The sequence below is a fragment of the Ceratotherium simum genome, chromosome 33 (assembly GCF_057802395.1).
Source record: "Ceratotherium simum simum isolate JZ-2026a chromosome 33, ASM5780239v1, whole genome shotgun sequence".
Taxonomy (NCBI): Eukaryota; Metazoa; Chordata; class Mammalia; order Perissodactyla; family Rhinocerotidae; genus Ceratotherium; species Ceratotherium simum.
The window spans coordinates 12,300,037-12,321,044 of record NC_141932.1 but is presented as its reverse complement, the minus strand read 5'-3'; the positions used below and the strand labels follow the sequence as shown (position 1 = coordinate 12,321,044).

Here is a 21,008-nt window from a genome sequence, read left to right as displayed (position 1 = left end):
AGACCACGTACCCTCGCTTGCTTGTTCATTCATTCATTCATTCATTCTGCACACACTTGATGCTCTCAGGTGCCTGGCCACGTGCCAAGGGATGTGGATGACACAGCCGTGGCTAGAGCAGGTCGCCACCCTTCAGATGACCAGACATTTATTAAGCACCTTCTGTATGCCGGGCACTGTTCTAGAAGCCCCCTCTTAATGCTCATAGTCTGGAGTGGGAGCTGAGGTTAGATAAGAAAGATAAACAAAATAGTTACATGGTGTGAAATGTGCTAGTGCGGACTATTTTATTTTTAATGATGGCAACAGAGGAATGAGGCACTGACTTTAAAGAACTGGTCAGGGGGCCGGCCCGGTGGCTCAGCGGTTAAGTTCACGCATTCCGCTTCGGCGGCCCGGGGTTCGCTGGTTCGGATCCTGGGCGTGGGCCTACTCACCGCTCATCAGGCCATGCTGAGGCAGTGTCCCACATAGAAGAGCTACAACTCTACAACTATGATACACAACTATGTCCTGGGGCTTTGGGGAGAAAAAAGAAAAAGAGGAAGATTGGCAACAGATGTTAGCTCAGGGCCAATCTTCCTCAAAAAAAAAAAAAAAGGAAAGAACTGGTCAGGAAACGTTCTTGGAGGAGGTGACAAGAGCCAAGATCCAAATGACAGGAGGATAACGGAGAGATGGGCCCAGGCAGAGGGCGAGCACGCACACAGGCCCTTGAGGTAGGAAGGCGTGTGGAGTGTCCCTGGAACGGGCCGAGGCCAGTTGGCTGGGACACACAGCAAGGTGCTGAGGGGTGACATTGGCAGGGTGGCTGGGGCATGGCCAGAGGGCTTTGCAGCTGGGGGGAGTCCCCTCAGGGGGCGGCAGTGATCTGGCGAGTGAGGACGGGTCTGGAGGAGGTGGTCACGGTGGAGGTGTCCGGGGACAGGTTCTGAAGGCGAGCCCAGAGGACGTGGCGGTGGCGTGAGCGAGGGGGTGAGGACGCCCGGGCTTCTGTTTGGAGGAGCTGAGTGAACGGTGGAGCCTGTCAGGCGCGAGATGGTGAAGGCTGGCTGGCGTGGAAGTGGGGGCCGTGAGGAGCGACACAGCAGGCAGTGAGGGCGGCCAAGAGCCGGGCACCTTGCAGTCAGATCGCGCTTCCATGGGGGTGCCTGGGCATCAGGGAGCCCAGGGGAAGACGGGGCCAGCCGGTGGGGTCGGGGAAGGCTCTTGAGAGTCGTCCCCTAAGTGGATCCTGTCAGAAGTGGAGGATGTCGCAGACACACAGGGCGGGGAGAGGTTGGCGGCCAGGAGGGGAGGAAGTGGGTCCAGGGGCCAGGCGGGAGAAGATGAGGCCAGGGCCATGGGGATGGAGAGGACCAACAGGTTGAAGGGGGGATCTCAGCACCCAGGAGTCTGGCCTGGTGACTGGGTGGATAGTGAGACCTTTCTGGGATTGGGAACCTGGGGGAGGAGCAGGACTCAGGAGACGCTGAGCTCAGTGGGGATGTGGTAGGGGTGAGGGTCCTGGGGGACAGCTGGGAGGCAGCTGAGCTCTTCACCCATTTATCCATCCATTCATTCATTCATCCATCCATTCATTCATTCATCACATGTTTCTTGCCAGGCCAGTGCTGGGGGCTGGTGCAGGGTAACCAGAGCTGTGGGTGGGGACAGGAGCTCCCAGGGAAAGGACAGTTTAGGGGCCAGAGCGGGAGGAGGAGGGAGGAAGTCAGGGTTTGCTCCACAGTGTGTGCCGGGCTTCTCCTCTGGGCTGTGGAGACCAATGAGCCGGGGTTCTCACCTCCCTGAAGCTCCCAGCTAGAGAGGGGGCCCGGGAGGTCTCAGCCCCAGGGCCCGGGGCCCCAGGGTGGAGAGGGTGTGCCCTTCCAGGTCGGGGGGGCCATGCCAAGGAAAGGGAGGGCAGGTGGCTCAACTCTCCGGGACCCTCACCACCCGCCCTGCCTTCTCCCCAGGTAAGAGCAAGGAGGCGGAGATTAAGAGAATCAACAAGGAACTGGCCAACATCCGCTCCAAGTTCAAAGGTAGGCAGGGGACCAAGACTCCTGGGTCTGGGTGAGGAGGGGCTGGGGGCCTGGACCCCGGGGTCTGAGGGAGGAGGGGCTGGGGGCCAGGATTCCTGAAGCTTCTAGGTGTGATCCTCATTCTGCCTCCCCTTTCCTCCTTCCTCTGGCCCCAGGGGACAAAGCCTTGGATGGCTACAGTAAGAAGAAATATGTGTGTAAACTGCTCTTCATCTTCCTGCTTGGCCACGACATTGACTTTGGGCACATGGAGGCCGTGAACCTGCTGAGCTCCAACAAGTACACGGAGAAACAGATAGTGAGTCTGGGGAGGAGGGGCTGGGGCTGGACTCCTGGGTCTGAGGGGGGAGGAGCTGGAAGTGCAGACTGCAGGGTGTGAGGGTTGGGGCCTAGGGCCAGTTAGCCACAAGGCTCCCAGTGCCCCGTCCCTTCCACCCAGGGTTACCTGTTCATCTCGGTGCTGGTGAACTCGAACTCCGAGCTGATCCGGCTCATCAACAACGCCATCAAGAACGACCTGGCCAGCCGCAACCCCACCTTCATGTGCCTGGCCCTGCACTGCATCGCCAACGTGGGCAGCCGCGAGATGGGCGAGGCCTTCGCCGCTGACATCCCTCGCATCCTGGTGGCCGGGTGAGGCACTGGAGACCCGGGCGGGGGGGACAGGGGAGACAAGGCCTGGCCGAGTTGGAGGGTCAGAGAGGTGGTGTCACCTGTGCAAGGTCTCCCAGCCAGGATGTGGGATAACACTGGGCTTGGACCCCAATGGTTCTGGGGGCAGCCCCTGGTTGTCTCTTCTCATCTCACCGTGCTGACTCAACAGTGGGAGGCCGCCTCCCAACAAAGCCAGTGGGGTGTCTGTCTGATTAACTGCCCTTCAACATCTAGTATAGAAGAGGTGGCAACCTTAACTCATGTTGGTGACAGCCCTCCAGAACTTGTGCTTCTCTCCATTCATTCACTCAACAAACATCTGTTGAGCATCTGCTATGGGCCAGGCGTCACGCTGATTGCTGGCAATATAGCCATGACCAGAAATGGACACGGTCATCGTCCGCCCAGCCTTCACGGTCCAGAGTGGGAGATAAACGTTGCCTGAATAATTGCAGGATGAAATGTATAATTCCTCCCAGAACCGTGCTAAGGGGCACAGGAACCCATACAGGCATTTAGTCGGGGCGCCTGACCCAGCCTGGGGCATCAGGGAGGGCTTCTCAGAGGAAGTGGCACCAGGCTGAGACCTGGGTGAGGAGTCGTCGTTGGCTGTGGAAAGGGGAAAGGCACGAAGGGTGGTGGGGTCAGTGTGATCGTCCTGAGGCAGGAGGTCATTCAGCAAATACTTCTTGAGTGCCCGTTGTGCTGGGCAATGTTGTGGGCATGGGGGGCGTGCAGGAGTGAGCAGCAGGACTGTTGTGCCCACCCTCGGGGAGCTTACATCTGGGGGGACCTGAACAGCACATACATCCACAAAGAAGTGAGATGACTTCAGACTGTGACAGATGCTCTGAAGAATAGAGTAGTCAGGGGCAGTGGGGGTGATGGGGGAGGCTGCTTAGACTCATCAGGGAGGACCTCTGCAAGGAGATGACAACTACTCTTAGACTGGAATGATGAGAAGATAGTCATTCAGAAAAGTTGGAGAAAGAGGGTCCCAAGCAAAAGCAGCAGCAAATGCAGAGGCCCTGGGGTAGGCATGAGCTTTCTACATTCATGGAACCAAGAGAGTGTCTATGGCTTGAGTGCAGTGAACAAGAGAGAGAGAGTAAGAGGAGTTTGGATTTTATTCTAATTGAAATGGGAAGCAATTGGTGTGTTTTAAGCAGGTGGATGACATGATCGGCTTTGTATTTTTAAAAGATCGCTCGGCCTAGTGTGGGAGAAGGTAGGACTTGTGTTTCTGGCAACATGTGGACTAGATTCCTGACTGATGCTCTCACTGAAACCCAACTATCAATGCTTGATAAAAGAGGGAAGGAAATATTCTTCAGTGTATTCGTGAGCGAGTAAGAAAATAAGGAACACAGGCCACAGCTCAGAGAAGGCTGGCACCCGGGAAGATGAGCAGAGTGCCGAAGCCAGATTTTGCTTCGAGGGCGTTTGCTGAACTGGGTGAACCCAGGTATTGGTTTTGGGGCCCCACAGCCTCTGGGAACACAAGACAAAGCTTGTTGAAGGAGAGGTTCCAGAGGCCACACTTCAAAGTGTGGGTGACCTAGAAATAAACCCCCTTGGGGACTGTAAGCAAAATGACCTGTTTCGAACCTTGGCCCAGAGCAGCCCACACACTGCTTTTCAGCCAGGTTTTCGCCTAGCCAGGTCATCAAATCCTTAAGCCAAGCTTTAGTTCAAAGTGATGCAAAGTGGTAGTAGCCCAGTGCCCGACAGAAGGAAACAAGCCTTTTCTGGAGAAGCCCACCTTCACCACAGGCCTCAAAGCTTTCCACAGATGAAGCTCCGAGTTACGCGAGCAGCTCACAGTCAAAACTCACTCAACACGAGACGTAAGACACTGTGAAAGAGAACCAGCAGAAAGAAAGCCGCAAATAACCGTTGAATTGGAATTCTCACACAGAACGTAAACTCAGTATGTTTAGTATGTGCCAAGAAATGTGAGAATGACTTAAACGTCCGGGCAAAGCGCAAGCTGATTTGAAAAAGAAATGGAAAATATCACTGAAATTTTTAAAAAATTAAGTGGTCTAGTTTAGCTAGCAGAGTAGACCCAGCCAAAGTAGACCCAGCCCAACTAATTTGTTGACAAATTAGTCAACAGACAGGAGAACGGAGGAAATTAATCAGAACGCAGCCCAGAGAAAGAAAGAGGGAAAATTTAGAAAGAGAGGTTGAGTCATGGCAGAGAAAGTCTAACGTAACGCTATTTAGAGCGCTAGAAAGAGAGAAAGGAGAGAATGTGACAGAGGCGCTATTTGAACAGATGACGGCTGAGAATACTCCAGAACCAATGATAAAGACTGATCCTCGGATTCAAGTAGCCCAAGAAATCACAGGCGGAAATATAGACCCTTGGCGGCAAGGCTGGCAGCTGGGAGACCATTGAGACATCCGTTGCCATCCAGGTCAGAGGTGACGGTGGCTGGGACCTGGATTGTCGTGATGAAGGTAGCCAAGAGAGGGGTATGTTTTGGGAGCCAAGCTGACAGGACAGATTACACGTGGTGTGAAAGAGAGTGGAGGGAAGTTGAACAGGTGGCTGAATGATGAAGACTAGGGGCAAATCAGGTAAGGAGGGGAGGATCCAGAGCTGGGTTTGGCCATGTTGATTTGAGATGCCCATTAGACATCTAAGTAGGGACGTCGGTAGGTGTTTGGACAGCGGGGAGTCAGGGCCAGAGACAGAGGGCTGAGTGAGATCTTCATTGTGTGCTAAAAATATAACACAGGCTACATACATACTTTGACTTTTCTAGTCAATGCATTAGACAGAGTGAAAACAGGTGAAACAAACTTTAATGTTTTAATTTAACCTGATCCATCCAGAATATTTTCCTTTTTTTTTTCCCCCCCAAAGCCCCAGTAGATGGTTGTATGTCATAGCTGCACATCCTTCTAGTTGCTGTATGTGGGACGCGGCCTCAGCATGGCCGGAGAAGCGGTGCATCGGTGCGAGCCCGGGATCCGAACCCGGGCCGCCAGCAGTGGAGCGTGCGCACTTAACCGCTAAGCCACAGGGCCGGCCCCCATGCAGAATATTTTCGTTCTGACATTGGAGCAACATAAAAACTATCCACGTGCTATCTTACAATATTTTTTGTGCTGAGTCTGTGAAACTGGCATGTAATTTACACACACCTCGCATCTCGGTTTGGACTCACAGTTCAAGTACTTAGGAGCCACGTATGGCTGGGGGCCGCCATATGTATTGGACAGCACAGGATGGATGGTAATTAAAGCCACAGCCAGATGAGGTCCTTCAGGAAGGATGTGAGCAGGGAAGAGAAGTGACCAAAGGCTGAGCCCCGGGGTGGCCCAGCATGTTGAGGTCTGGCAGGGGAGATGGGGGAACAATGCAGAATAGGCTGTGGCTCCGAGCTTGGGGAAGAAACTTCCACAGAAGAGGGAGTGGTCAGTCGTGGTGAATGCTGCTGTCAGTTTCTTTAAGACAAGGACAGGCAGTCACCATTGGCTTGGGCGAGACTGAGGTTGCTGGCCACCCTGAACAGGGAGAGCTTGGCGCCTCCAAGGGCCGAGAAGGAGGCCAGTTGTGACAGACACACATGAGCATCGGTGATGTCCCAGTGTCACACCAGGGAGTGAACACTGAGGAGCCATGTCCTGCCAAAGTCACGGGCTAGGCTGGGGTCGTCTGAGTGTAGGCCAGGCTCTTTTTTTTTTTTTTAGAGATTTTATTTATTTATTTTTTCCCCCCAAAGCCCCAGTAGATAGTTGTATGTCATAGCTGCACATCCTTCTAGTTGCTGTATGTGGGACGCGGCCTCAGCATGGCCAGAGAAGTGGTGCGTGGGTGCTCGCCCGGGATCCGAACCCGGGCCGCCAGCAGCAGAGTGCGTGCATTTAACCGCTGAGCCACAGGGCCGGCCCAGGGCAGGCTCTTGACACTGGAAACTTGGCCTTGACTGGGGCATGGAGGAACCTTTTTTTTTTGTGAGGAAGATCAGCCCTGAGCTAACATTCATGCTAATCCTCCTCTTTTTGCTGAGGAAGACCGGCTCTGAGCTAACATCTATTGCCAATCCTCCTCCTCTTCCCACCCCCCCCCAAAGCCCCAGTAGATAGTTGTATGTCATAGTTGCACATCCTTCTAGTTGCTGTATGTGGGACACGGCCCCGGAGAAGCTGTGCGTCGGTGTGCGCCCGGGATCCGAACCTGGGCCGGCAGTAGTGGAGCGCGTGCACTTAACCGCTAAGCCACAGGGCTGGCCTGGAACTTTTTTTTTTTTTATTTTTTTTGTAAGGAAGACCGGCTCTGAGCTAACATCTGCCCATCCTCCTCTTTTTGCTGAGGAAGACTGGCCCTGGGCTAACATCCATGCCCATCTTCCTCCAGTTTATATGGGACGCCGCCACAGCATGGCTGGCCAAGCGGTGCATCGGTGCGCGCCCAGGATCTGAACCCGGGCCGCCAGCAGTGGAGCGCGCGCACTTAACCGCTAAGCCACGGGGCTGGCCCCGAGATTTTTTTTTTAATTGAGATAAAATTCACATAACAGAGTTCACCGTTTTAACAATTTTAAAATGTATTGTTCAGTAGTCTTTAGTATATTCACATTGTTGTGCAACCACTACCACTATCTAATTCCAGAACATTTTCATCACCCCAAAAAGAAGCCCCATACCCACTAGCAGTCACTCCCCATTCCCTCTCCCCCCGGCCCCCGACAACCACTAATCTGCTTCCTGTCTCTGTGGATTTGCTATTCTGGACATTTCAGATAAATGGAATGACGCAATATGTGGCCTTTTGTGCCTGGCTGTTTTTCACTTGGCATGATGTTTTTGAGGCTCATCCACGTCGTAGCATGCATCAGCGCTTCGTTCCTTTCTATGGCCCAATAATAATATCCCATTGTATGGATGGGCCACATTTTATTTATTCATTCATTAAACGGGTTCCACCTTTTGACTGTTATGAACAATGTGCAAATACATTTCTGTGAACTTTCAGTTCTCCTGGGTAGATGCCTGGGCACGGAATTGCTGGGTCATAAGGTATCACGCCTTTTTTAAAAAAGAAAGCAGGGCCGGCCCTGTGGCTTAGCGGTTAAGTGTGTGCGCTCCGCCACTGGGGGCCCGGGTTCCGATCCCAGGCGCGGACCAACGCACTGCTTCTCTGGCCATGCTGAGGCCGCGTCCCACATGCAGTGGCTGGAAGGATGTGCAACTATGACATACAACCATCTACTGGGGCTTTGGGGGAAAAAAAAAGGAGGAGGATTGGCAATGGATGTTAGCTCAGAGCCGGTCTTCCTCAGCAAAAAGAGGAGGATTAGCATGGATGTTAGCTCAGGGCTGATCTTCCTCACAAAAAAATAAATAAATAAATAAAAAAGAAAGGAAAACAGTTACAGGTGAGTTCCCCTCCGGTCCCTCACGTCGTCTCTCCATCCTCCCCTCCTCCCCGGTGCCCTGCGTTCGGTGGTTATTATTCCCATGTGCATTCCGTCCTCGTGTGCCTGGGCACACACCGCTATATGATGTAGCTTTAAACTTTCCCTACACGGGATCTCGGTCTCCATTTAACTTAACCACGTTGATAAATAGCTCTTGTACCTTCATTTGGAATTTGAGTGGCTGTTTCCATACCTGTAACCGGAGATGAGAATAGAATCCACCTCCCTAGAGGGCTGTGGTGAGGATTAAACCACTTAATATGTGGAAGCTCGAAAACAGAGCGTGGCCTGGCGGGAGGGCTCGTGAGCTGTGAGGACGATGGTGAAAAGACCACCATTAATCGAGCACTGCTGTGGACGGGCCTCCCGCTGTTTCCAGTTTTAATTTGATGACAGTCAGGGAGGGAACGTCCTTGTGCCGACCGTCACCGTGAACACGCGTGTGCGCCTTTCCCCAAGGTGGGCCTCCAGGAGCGGAGCTGCTGGTCTTGCATCCCTGACGGCGGCTCCCTGAGCAGAGGTGGCCCAGCTCCTCTTCCGAGGGCCTGTCCCCGTGTCCACACGGGGGCTCCAGGCCCCCTGGCCTGGCTGACACGCGTGTACCTGCCTGGCTTACGGAGGATACAGCCACTCTGTCGCTGTAATTCGAGTTTCTCCTGCACATCCAGTGAAACATCTTTCCCCTGGCCTTTGACTCGTGCAGGTCACCCCTCCCGGGAGGTCCCCCTGTGCCCTTTGCTCAGGCTTCTGTTGGGTCCTTTCTGGGAAACCTTCACCTCGAGGCTACAGCCTGGGTGGTCATGACAGCTCCCAGCACCCCCTCTGGGCTTGAGGTCGAGCCAGCTTCTGATAGACAGTTTCATTTCTTCATCCCCCACATCCTATGAGGGTGCTCGTTTCCTGAGGAGGAAACTGCTCATCAGAGAGGGTCGGTGACTTACCCTAAAACTGCACCCACAGGTCAGGACTTGAAGCAGGCATGTCTGACCCCAGAGCCCGGGGAGCATTTCTGGGACACCATCATGCTCCATGCTCTTTGTTATGCTGGGAACTGGGCACTGATCGGGGAACGGAGTCAGCCCCCTGAGCTGGGCCCCCGCTGGCTGCCGGGTGCTGTGCTAACAAGTGCTTGTATCATCTCCTGTGGCTGCTCTAACCAGTGACCACCAATTTAGCAGCTTAAAACACGCACAGATTCTCTTACAGCTCTGGAGGTCAGAAGTCCAAGATAGCCTCACTGGGCTATGATCAAGGTGTCAGCAGGGCTGGTTCCTTCTGGAGGCTCCAGGGGAGAATCTGTTTCCTGGCCTTTTCCAGCTTCTAGAGCTGCCTGCATTCCTTGGCTCGTGGCCCCTTCCTCCAGCTTCAAAGCCGGCTGCGTAGCATCTTCTCTCCTCTCTGATCTCTGCATCCGTCTTTACAATCTCTCTCTGACTCTGATCCTCCTCCTTCCCTCTTCTCAGGACTCTTGTGATTCATTGGTCCTACCTGGATAATCCAGCATCATCTCATGATCCTTATTTAATCCCATCTGCAAAGTCCCTTTTGAACACAAAGGAACGTATTCACAGGTTCTGAGCATTAGGATGTGGACATCTTTCGGGGGGCCTTTATTCAGCTTACCACAGACTTCCTGTCCTCTGAAGAGGGGAACAGGGTCCCCATTTTACGGAGGACACTGTGGAGGCTCAGAGAGGGAAAGGGATGTGCCGGAGGCCACACAGCCTCGGACTCCAGCCCTGGCCACTCTGAATCCGGCCCTGCCTCTGCAGGGCCCCGCTCACCCTCTTCCCTGGGTGTCTCATGAGCCTGTCAACTCCATCTATGTCCAGTATCGGACTTGGGTTCCCACTCAGCGCCCCCTCTTCTTGCCCCAGGCCCCCACTCAGCAAATGGTGTCACCACTCACCAGGTCCCTCAGGTCAGAACCTCGAGGCTTACTTTGTCCCCTCTTCCCTCCCCACCCTTCCTCCAGCTCATAGCAGGTCTTGTTGCTTTGACCTAAAAGATGTCTCCGGAATGGAACCACTTCTCACCCACGGCCAGCAGCCCAGTCTGAGGCACCGTGGTCTCCTGCCTGGACTGTTGCTGTCACCTCCTCTCTGGCCTCCCTGCATCTGCCCTCGACACCCCCACCCACCCAGTCTCTTCTCCACACGGCCACAGAGGGACCCTTTAAAAACATAAGTCAGGATAGCAGTACCTATTTTCTTGGTTTGTTGGGAGGATGAAATAATGAGTTAGTCCACACAGAGCGCCTGTGACAGTGCCGGGCACATCAGAGGGCCTGGGGGGTAGCTTTACTGCTGTTGCGTGAGGATCATTGCTGCCCCGCTTGTCACCTGTAGCAACTCCGTCTCCCGCTAGATAAAAGCAGAGGCCCTGCAGTGTGGCCCTTTGTCCCTCTCCGTCCCCTCTCCAGCCTTCTCCCCCAATATGGGCCTCCGCTCTGCTCCTCCCACACCCAGGCCCACACCTGCCTCGGGGCCTCCGCACAGGCCGTTCCCTCTGCCCGGGACCTTCCGTGCAGAGATTTCCAGTCTCTTCCTATTAAGTTACTCAGATTTCCGTTCCCCTGGCATCTTACCAGAGAGGCCTCCCTCCGAAATAGCGTCCCCGGCCCTCGGTGCTCCTTCCTGCCCTTGTTTGTGCACTGACCCTGACAGTATCCGGTGTGTGAGCTCGGACCCTGACTGCCTGGCTGGAACGTAGGCTCTGTGGGGACAGATGTTTGAACCAATCTGTCCGCCACTCCATGCACAGCGCCTTCAGCAGTGCCTGGGGCCCAGTGGGCGCTCAATCAATGCTCGGTAAATGAATGAAGGTGCGGAGCCAGGCTGGACACCTTGCTTTGCTCTGCCAGTGACCCCACGAGGTTACTGAGATGCAGCCCATTTTGCAGATGAAGAAACTGAGGCCTGGCGGGGGACGAGGGCAGCACCCCAAATCGGATCCTGGGTCCGCCTGGCTCTCGCTGCCTCTCACTGGCCACCCTTCCTGGGAGGAGCGAGAGAGGAGGGGAGGTGTGTGGGGCTGGGGTCGCACTGACCCTCCACCCCCTCCCCACAGAGACAGCATGGACAGCGTGAAGCAGAGTGCGGCCCTGTGCCTGCTGCGGCTCTACAAGGCCTCGCCCGACCTGGTGCCCATGGGTGAGTGGACGGCCCGCGTGGTGCACCTGCTCAACGACCAGCACATGGTGAGGCCCCGCGCCGGTGCCCAGAGGCACCCCCCCGCTTGATGCCCACCTGGCTGCCCAGGGAGTCCCACTTCTGCCCCAACCCTACCTGGATGCCCGGAGCCCCCACCTCCGCCCCTGCCTTCACCCGGGCACCTAGAGACCTGCTCGAGTGTCCCCAGTACCCACTACCCACCCAGGTGCCCACAAACCCCCACCTCTGTCCCTGACACCCAGAGGTTCTCCCAGTGCCCATCGCCTGCCCAGCCAGAAACTCGACCTCTGTCCCCACCCCCAACACGCCCACCCTCTGCTCCCCCCCTGGAAATCTGAGTAATTTAATAGGAAGAGACTGGAAATCTCTGCACAGAAGGGTCCAGGGCACTGCAGGCACCCCAGTCAGTGCCAGCCATGGTCCCTGATCCCCAAAACACCCCCTGTGGCCCCTGTGCACACCCACACGCACCCCTGCCACAGCCCCACACTGTGTGCGCCCGAGTCTGCTCTCGGATCCGCAGCCCAGACTCCGTCCCCGTCGCCATCCCCGGGCCCTGACCTGCCCCGTGTCTGCCCTGCAGGGCGTGGTCACAGCAGCTGTCAGCCTCATCACCTGTCTCTGCAAGAAAAACCCAGACGACTTCAAGACGTGCATCTCCCTGGCCGTGTCTCGCCTGAGCCGGGTGGGTGTGGTCTCTGCGCTGGCTGCAGGCGGTGGCCCTGGCCTCCCTGTGCCCTGGGGCACCTGTCTGGGCTCCCCCGCTCTCCCTGAGAGGCAGCCCTGCCTGGTGGTTCTGAACTCAGGCTCTGAGCTGGGTTCATCCCAGCTCAGCCACTTCTGGCTGTGTGGCCCTGGGCAAGTGGCTTCACCTCTCTGGGCCTCATTTGCCCCATCTGTTGAATGGGGATGATACCAGTGAAGACCTCATAGCATAGCTCTGCTGTGACTCAGTCTGTATAAAGTGTTAGAGTAGGCCCGGTGCACCCAGGCCCTTAAGAAGCCCTCTGTCTTGTTGGAGGGAGGGGCGTGTGGCAGGGCAGGCAGACTCAGTCACAGATAATCACAAACAGGGTGGGTTGTACTGTTGTGGAGCTAGCACAGGGCATGGTAGGCCCCCAGAGGAGGCCCTTAACCCAGCCTGGAAATCTGGGAAGGCTTCCTGGGGGAGGTGATCCCTGAGTGGATTCTTGGAGTAGACACAAACGTTTCCTGGGCAAGTAAGAAGAGACCTGGATTCCTGAGCAGAGAGAACAACACCACAGCTCGTTCAGTCAATCAGTTTTTCATCCCTTCACCACACATCCAAATACTCCCATGTGCCAGGCTGGTGGGGGAGACAGACAGTGACAGTGGGGGCAGGGCACATACTGTCGTGGAGGTAGCACAGAGCATGGTGGGAATGCTTCCTGGAGAAGGGGTTTTCAAGGTTGAATAGGAGTTTACCATGAGGGAAAAAAGTCACAGGCCCTTCACTAACTCCTCACCCATTCCCCGGGCCTTTGTGGCATCTGACTTTGTATTGGGCCCAGGGACCCAGAAAAGGGTGAGGCTCAGAGTGGGAGTCAGGAACTCTCGGAAGGGAATAGGACCGGCAGAGACACCCAGCCCCGCTTGGGGCCCAGTCCACCGGGTGACTCGAGGCTGTGTGCCCGAGGCTCCCTCCATCCCGCCCTGAGCCCCAGGTTCTGCACCCCCTGGGGAGGCAGCGTGTGCCCCGCCCCTGCCCGTGCCTCACCCCCGCCTCCCACCCCAGATCGTCTCCTCGGCCTCCACCGACCTCCAGGACTACACGTACTACTTCGTGCCCGCACCCTGGCTCTCGGTGAAGCTCCTGCGGCTGCTCCAGTGCTATCCCCCGCCAGGTACCGCCCAGCCTGCCGTGCTGGGAGCTGGGGCCTCCGACGGGTGGGGGGCAGGCGGGCCCAGGGCTGGGGGTCTGGGTCGGGATTTCTCTGAGGAGGGGGGTCTGCTCTGGGGGCAGCCCTGAGCCCAGAGCCCGCCCGGGAAGGCTCCAGGATAAGTATGTTGTGTGAGGCGGGGAGCAGCATAGAGTGGGGCCCCCCCTTAGTACAAAGAATGGACAAACTGCTGGTGTCTGTCGAGCCCCTGCTGTGGGCCAGGGCCCCTGCGAAGCTGCCTGTGTGCTCGAGCCCAGTCACATAGGGGCTGTTATCACGCCTGTCTTGCAGATAAGGAAACCGAGGCCTGGAGGGGGCTCCTGGCCCAGGGTCACTTAGCAGGTCAGGGGCAATTGCAGGCCCCGCGTTTGACTTAGCGTAGCTCTATGAGGGGTTTTCACGTCCTCCTTGCTCTTGGGCACGACCCCTGGCGTCGATGAAACGCCTACAGTGAGCCAGGTACTGCTCGGGGGTGGCTGTGCCCTCCCAACAGAGCTGGCGACGGAGAGCCGTCCCTGCAACATGCAGACGAGGAAACTGAGGCTTGGAGATGAGGCAGCGCCCGACTGCAGAATCTGCTCTAAACCTCCACCACGTGGGCCGGGGCTCCCTCTGAGCTCCGTCTCCTTGGCTGTCTGACCTCGCAGAGCAGTTCTGAGGGAGCCTGTGCTGAGAAGCTCAGCACACAGATGTTTGATGAACCAATTCCCTTCGATTCAGCCAGGGCTGAGCCCCTGCTGTGGCTCAGGGGCTGATGTGTGGCCCCGAATCTTCACAGCCAGCTGTGTGCGAGCCTGTGTATCTATGTGTGTGCGTGTGCACACGCTGTAACTGAGTGTATGATGTAGGCGACACCAAAGGCCCTTCCCAACCTGTGCAAGTCAGGGATGAATTTCATCGTGTGGCCCTGGGGAAACCTCTCGCCCTCTCTGGGCCTCTGTCTCATTCTGGAGACACTTCCATCTCAGAAGCCCCACCCCATAATTTTGGGGTGTGCCCCAGGCGGGCATCTCACCTACTCTGACCTCCTGCCTTGTAGGAATGGCGGCCTGGCCCCGAGCACACGGAGCAGGGCTGGAGAGGCTAGCTCTGATTTATTTCCAAGTAATTTTTTTTACACCGTATTATGAAAAGCTTTCCAACATACAGACAAGTAGAGAGGACCTGTCACACCTTTGTGTCCATGCTCTTATTTTGTTATTTTTTTCTGAAGTATTTCAAAGTCAATTACAGATATCATAATGTTTTACCTTTAAATACATTGTTACACATTTCTAAAAACTATGCGGATTTTCATTCACAGCAGCAATTCTGCGGTCACACTTAAAATTAACGATTCTCTAATACCCACTGCAGATTTTTCTAATTTTCCCCAAAATGTCTCTCACAGTCGGTTCAAACTAGGATCCAATCAAGATACAAGTATCGGATAGAATTATTATTTCTAATAAGTCTCTTTTCATCTGGAAGAATTACCCCCTTTCACCCCAGTGTTTTATTATGAAAAATTTCAGACATAAAAATAACTTGTGTGGGCCGGCCCCATGGCTTAGCGGTTAAGCGCACGTGCTCTGCTGCTGGCGGCCCGGGTTCGGATCCTGGGCGCACACCGAGGCACTGCTTCTCTGGCCATGCTGAGGCCACATCCCACATGCAGCAACTAGAAGGATGTGCAGCTATGACATACAACTATCTACTGGGGCGTGGGGCGGGGGGGAATTTAAAAAAAAAAAATAAAAATAACGTGTGAGAACAGTGTAATGAACACCCAGACGCTCTCTCCTTGGACTTAGCTGGGCTTGTTAACACTTTGCTGTATCTGCATTCTTGTTTGCTATCATAACATAACCTCTCCCCCCCGAAATACTTCCACAGAGGTCTCCTGAGACCAAGGATCCTGTACAAAACCACAGTGCCTTCATCACACGTAGAAGATTCAGAATAACCCCACCATGTCATTGGTTATCCAGGCGCCAAACTGCCCTAGTTGTCTACAGCATTATTTTTATGGCTTAAAAAAAAAAAATACAGTACAATCTAGGACCACAAATTAAATTTGATTTAATTAATTTATCTTTTTTTTTCATCTTTCTTTTTCTTTTTCTTTATTTACTTTTTTTGCTGAGGAAGATTCTCCCTGAGCTAACATCTGTGCCAGTCCTCCTCTATTTTGTATGTGGGTCGCTGCCACAGCATGGCTGCCGACAAGTGGTGTAGGTCTGTGCCCGGGAACCGAACCCAGGCTGCCGAAGCAGAGCACGGCGAACTTAACCACTTAGACCACGGGGCTGGCCCCTGTCGTTTTCTTTCTTAGTCTGGAGTAGTCCCCCTGCCCCCACTACCTGTTTTGGAAGAAACCAGGAGAGTCTTGCGGCGCAGGGTGTCCACCTTCTGGGTTTGGCTGATTGCTGCCTGTGGCCTTTAGCTCGGTCCTCTGTCCCGTGAATTGCCTGATAGATCTGGATGCAGCAGTTTTTGCTAGAATGTTCGACGGCTGTTCTGTGCACTTGGTGTTGCCTCACATTCAAGGGAATGGCAGTTACCGGGTTTGTGTGAGCTTCTAGTTGGCGTCTGTCTGTCTCGTGGTGGCCCAGCTTTGTGACTGTTGAATTCCCAACCCCCAGGCATGGGGCCCGGCCCACGTGTGCACACAGGGGTCTTTTGCTAATTGGTGACTGATGGCAAAGCATTCTGATCAGGGGGTGCTCAGCACTCAGACCACTCCTTGGGAAGGCCTGGGTTTGGGGTTGTCTCTGGGGAAGGTTCCTGGAGCTTTCTTTGCTCTGTGAGAAACCTAAAGAGCATCAATGCTGCAGAAGGGGAAACTGAGGCTCACGGGGAGAGCTTCTTGACCAGAAGGGTCAGAGCAGAGCAGGACGAGAGCCCAGGTCTGGAGAGGTGTCCTCTGTGAGCCCTCTCCCACCTCCCCTGGTCACCTGGGGACCCAGAGAGGGCTTGAGGGAGCAGAGACCTCGGCCCACAGCTGCAGGGCCATGGCCTTCCCATGGAAGCTGGGAGGCGTGGCGTGGCCACTGCCCCTGGCAGTCTCAGCCTGGGGCACACCCTCCATTTCCCCAGAGGATGCGGCTGTGAAGGGGCGGCTGGTGGAGTGTCTGGAGACCGTGCTCAACAAGGCCCAGGAGCCCCCCAAGTCCAAGAAGGTCCAGCATTCCAATGCCAAGAACGCCATCCTCTTCGAGACCATCAGCCTCATCATCCACTATGATAGGTACCCGCCGGGGCTGGGGAAGGGGGCTGGGGGCCCGGACTCCTGGGTCTGAGGGGAGTAGGTCTGGGAATCTTGACTTCTAGGTAGGAGGACGATGAAGGTGTGAAGTGTTACCCTGCCAGGTTGTTCCTGGGCCCTTCTAGGAGGCAGAATTCCTGGGTCTTTATTGGGTTTCTAGAGCCCAGACGTCCTGGTCACCAGGAGTGGTCATGACTGAGGTGGAGGGCCGGGGTTAAGACCTGGGTCCCAAGGGGCTGTGAGATGGATCAGCGTGGCCCTCATCCTCTACCTCCTCACGTCCCCATTTCTGTTTTACTCGTCGGCAGTGAGCCCAACCTCCTGGTGCGGGCATGTAACCAGCTGGGCCAGTTCCTACAGCACCGGGAGACCAACCTGCGGTACCTGGCGCTGGAGAGCATGTGCACGCTGGCCAGCTCTGAGTTCTCCCATGAGGCCGTGAAGACCCACATCGACACCGTCATCAATGCCCTCAAGGTGCGCCCTCTCCACACCAACCCGGCCTGTCTCCTCCGTCCCCTCAGAGAGGCGCTTGAGTGGCCAGCCCTATGCCAGAACAGAGCGTAGAACACACCCCACCTGCTCTCCTCCCTCAGACGGAGCGGGATGTCAGTGTGCGGCAGCGTGCGGCCGACCTCCTCTACGCCATGTGTGACCGGAGCAATGCCAAGCAGATCGTGTCAGAGATGCTACGGTACCTGGAGACGGCTGACTACGCCATCCGAGAAGAGATCGTGAGTCCTGCGAGGGGCTGGGGGCCCAGACTCCTGGGTCTGGGGGAGGAGGGGCTGGGGCCCTGGACCCTGGGTCTGAGGGAGGAGGAGGGGCTGGGGGCCCGGACTCCCGGGTCCGAGAGAGGAGGGGCTGGGGGACTGGCCCCTGGGTCCGGGAGAGGAGGGGCTGGGGGCCTGGACTCCTAGGTCTCCAGATGGGGACAGTGGTGAGCCCAGATCCGGGTGGGTCCACCCCCTGACTCCCCGTGGGCACACACACGCACACACACAGACCCTCCCTCCCTGGCCGGCAGGTCCTGAAGGTGGCCATCCTGGCCGAGAAGTACGCCGTGGACTACAGCTGGTACGTGGACACCATCCTCAACCTCATCCGCATCGCGGGTGACTACGTGAGCGAGGAGGTGTGGTACCGTGTGCTGCAGATCGTCACCAACCGCGATGACGTCCAGGGCTATGCCGCCAAGACCGTCTTTGAGGTCAGCACCCCCACCTCATTGCCATGATGGGCATCGAGGCAGAGCAAGGACAGCTGGGGCCAGCCAGCTTGGCCACCGTCCTGTTTCCTCCTCAGAGCGGGGCTGGGGCGCCCAGTGTGGAGTTGCTGATCCCACATCTCAGCAAGTTCCCACTCCCTCTGCCCCAGAAAAGGGGGCCCAGTGCCTCCCCATTTTACTACCAGTGTGGGCATGGGCCAGTCCCTTAACCACTCTGTGTCTCAGTTTCCCATCTATAACCCCCCCATGTCATAGAGTCGTGAAGGTTCCACAAGTTAACACGAGTCAAGGGCTTAGCACGGCACCTGGCTCCCCTGAGCGCCCCTGAGCCAGGGCGGCGCTGCTCACTGTTGTCCTCCCCGGTCCTGCAGGCGCTCCAGGCCCCCGCCTGTCATGAGAACATGGTGAAGGTCGGCGGCTATATCCTTGGGGAGTTTGGGAACCTGATCGCTGGGGACCCCCGCTCCAGGTGAGAGGGTGAACACGTGCACGTCTGAAGGGTTGGGGCTGGGGGACCCAGGAGTCTCCAGGCCAGTGGTGATGGGGCTCCTAGGAATCCACTCGGCCCCTCGCACCAACCGCCCCGGGGGTTGAGCGAGACCCCAACTCTTAGGAACCTCTGGGACAGAGCGTTGTGACGGCCGCTGCCCCAGGCCTTGGGGAACAGCGGCCCCCTCGAGGAGGCCCAGGGGCCCGGGCAGGGCCCCTCTGGGAGGCGGGAGCTCCTGGGGTTGCGGGGAGAGGGCCGGTGGAGCCGGCGCCCGCTGACGCCCGCGCCCCGCAGCCCCCCGGTGCAGTTCTCACTGTTGCACTCCAAGTTCCACCTGTGCAGCGTGGCCACGCGGGCCCTGCTGCTGTCCACCTACATCAAGTTCATCAACCTCTTCCCCGAGACCAAGGCCACCATCCAGGGCGTGCTGCGGGCCGGCTCCCAGCTGCGCAACGCCGACGTGGAGCTGCAGCAGCGCGCCGTCGAGTACCTCACGCTCAGCTCCGTGGCCAGCACGGACGTCCTGGTCAGAGCCCCGGTCCCCACGCGCCCGCCCCCAGCCCTGCTCTCCGGAGCCGACGCCTGTCCCTGACCCCCTGCCGCCCCCGACCCCGCAGGCCACGGTGCTGGAGGAGATGCCGCCCTTCCCCGAGCGCGAGTCGTCCATCCTGGCCAAGCTGAAACGCAAGAAGGGGCCGGGGGCCGGCAGCGCCCTGGACGACGGCCGGAGGGACCCCAGCAGCAACGACATCAATGGGGGTGTAGAGCCCACCCCCAGCACCGTGGTGAGTCCCACGGGGCTGGGTCCCCGGGGACGGGCCCTCTAGGGGTCACCTCTCACCTTTACCTGCCCTCCTGCAGTCGACACCCTCACCCTCCGCCGACCTCCTGGGGCTGCGGGCAGCCCCCCCGCCAGCGGCCCCCCAGGCCCCCTCGGGTGCAGGCAACCTCCTGGTGGACGTCTTCTCCGACGGCCCGGCCGCCCAGCCCAGCCTGGGGCCCACCGCCGAGGAGGCCTTCCTCAGGTACCAACCGCGGTGGGCCCTGGCCACCCCTTCTCTGTCTGCCCCTCCCAGCTCGCTCCTCCCTGGCCCTGTGCCTCTGTCTGTCCTGGCTGCCGCCTCCCTCGCCTTCTCCCTCCCTCGGGCCACTCTGGGCCCCCTTTGTTGTCCTCTCTGTCACTGTGTCTCAGCCTGCTCTTCCTTCTCTCCATCCCTCCTCTCTCTCTCCCGCCTTCTCGCTGCCTCTTGGGATTGGCTGCCTGCCACGCCTGTCTTCTCTTGTCTGCTCTGGGATTGGATGGCCCAGCGAGCTGGAGCCGCCTGCCCCTGAGAGCCCCATGGCTTTGCTGGCTGACCCAGCGCCAGCTGCTGAGTAAGGGGTGGCCTCAGGGGGTTGGGGGGCAGACTCTCGTGTCCCCAGGGAGGGTCCTGATGAGCCGCAGAGGCAAGGACTTGGATGGGAGTGAAAGTCAGGGTCCTTGGATGGAGGGGCAGGGGGTGACGGCACATTGAGGGCCTATTCCCATTAGAGGCAACTGCTGGTCTGATTCTGGGGTTCTCTGAGGTTCTTTGGGGAATCTGGGTATGTGGATTCTGGGGTTCTGTCCTTTCAAGCCTTGCTGTTTCCCACCCATTAGCTCTGGGCCTTTACCTCTAGCCCCCGAAGCCCCCTCCCATCTCACTCCTTTCCCGCCTGCAGCCCAGGTCCTGAGGACATCAGCCCGCCCATCCCGGAAGCTGACGAACTCCTGAATAAGTGAGTCCTGGGGGAGACCAGGGAGGGGAGTGGGGACAGGTGGGGAGCACAAAGCAGGGCCCAGACAGGCCCCCTGTCATCCTGAGCCCCCCCCCGCCCACCCAGGTTCGTGTGCAAGAACAACGGGGTCCTGTTCGAGAACCAGCTGCTGCAGATCGGAGTCAAGTCAGAGTTCCGGCAGAACCTGGGTGCGTCCCCGTGGGCTGTGGGGATACTTCGGGGAGACCTTGGCTTGGGTGGCGGCTGGGGAGGGAGTGGAAGGAACCTGGCTGGAGCCCTGCCTCCCTCCACCCACCGCAGGCCGCATGTATCTCTTCTATGGCAACAAGACCTCCATACAGTTCCAGAACTTCTTGCCCACCGTCGTCCACCCCGGAGACCTCCAGACTCATATCCTCTCGGCCTGGCCTACCCCCCTGGACCCAGGTCCAGACCCCTGTTCGGCCCTCTTACTTGAGAGTCTGAGCACGTGGTTACTTCTCTGAGATTTCGTGTCATGTGTAAGGGGGGTGGGCCCCTTTGCCCCAGGACAGGAGATCACAGTGAAGAGATACGATAGGTGCACAGAAGGCTTTATTTCTGGAACCCCATCTGCCCCAGGCCTCAGTCTGTCCCTGTCAGGCCCCTTCTGTGTCCTGAGCCCGTCCTCCGTCGGGCCCCACACCCATGATTCCAGCGCCTCCTGCACATGAGAGCCAGGCCTGGGGGTCCTGATGCTGACCAGGGCCTTCTGCTGAGCCGATCACTTTGCCTCTCCGAGCCTCCCTCGCCTCTCTCTGAAGTGCAGACCCTCCTCTTCCTTCTCATAGGGTTGTTTTGAAAATCAGCACGATTGGAAAACCCTGGAAGGGTGGCTGGCCTAAAGGAAGTGCTTGAGCAGTGTTAGTCCCCTTGGCCCCGTCTCTGGGCCTCCATTGTCACACCGTGACATTACAGGGGTTAGATCCCAAAACTTGGAGGACGTTTTCAGTTCTTCACTTCATTCATCATCAGCACTTCCAGAGGCTTCCCAGAGGCTCACTCTGTGCTGGGCATGGGGCAGGGGCAGGGGGGAGATGCATAAGACCCCGTCCTTGCCAGTGGGTGGTTGACATGAAG

The 21,008-nt window shown here is 57.1% G+C and overlaps 1 protein-coding gene across 1 annotated transcript in view; it reads left to right on the top strand.

Annotated features, from left to right (window-relative positions):
* Nucleotides 1–21,008, top strand: part of AP2A1 (adaptor related protein complex 2 subunit alpha 1) — a 32,926-nt gene that overhangs the window by 9,796 nt on the left and 2,122 nt on the right. The window contains exons 2-18 of the mRNA XM_087421344.1: nucleotides 1,956–2,024; nucleotides 2,180–2,322; nucleotides 2,464–2,657; nucleotides 11,183–11,312; nucleotides 11,870–11,971; nucleotides 13,043–13,151; nucleotides 16,266–16,416; nucleotides 16,743–16,911; nucleotides 17,031–17,168; nucleotides 17,462–17,644; nucleotides 18,034–18,131; nucleotides 18,447–18,678; nucleotides 18,770–18,937; nucleotides 19,014–19,177; nucleotides 19,854–19,910; nucleotides 20,016–20,098; nucleotides 20,211–20,301. Coding sequence (XP_087277470.1) covers nucleotides 1,956–2,024; nucleotides 2,180–2,322; nucleotides 2,464–2,657; nucleotides 11,183–11,312; nucleotides 11,870–11,971; nucleotides 13,043–13,151; nucleotides 16,266–16,416; nucleotides 16,743–16,911; nucleotides 17,031–17,168; nucleotides 17,462–17,644; nucleotides 18,034–18,131; nucleotides 18,447–18,678; nucleotides 18,770–18,937; nucleotides 19,014–19,177; nucleotides 19,854–19,910; nucleotides 20,016–20,098; nucleotides 20,211–20,301 — 2,281 coding nt within the window. The remainder of the gene's footprint in view (nucleotides 1–1,955; nucleotides 2,025–2,179; nucleotides 2,323–2,463; nucleotides 2,658–11,182; nucleotides 11,313–11,869; nucleotides 11,972–13,042; nucleotides 13,152–16,265; nucleotides 16,417–16,742; nucleotides 16,912–17,030; nucleotides 17,169–17,461; nucleotides 17,645–18,033; nucleotides 18,132–18,446; nucleotides 18,679–18,769; nucleotides 18,938–19,013; nucleotides 19,178–19,853; nucleotides 19,911–20,015; nucleotides 20,099–20,210; nucleotides 20,302–21,008) is intronic.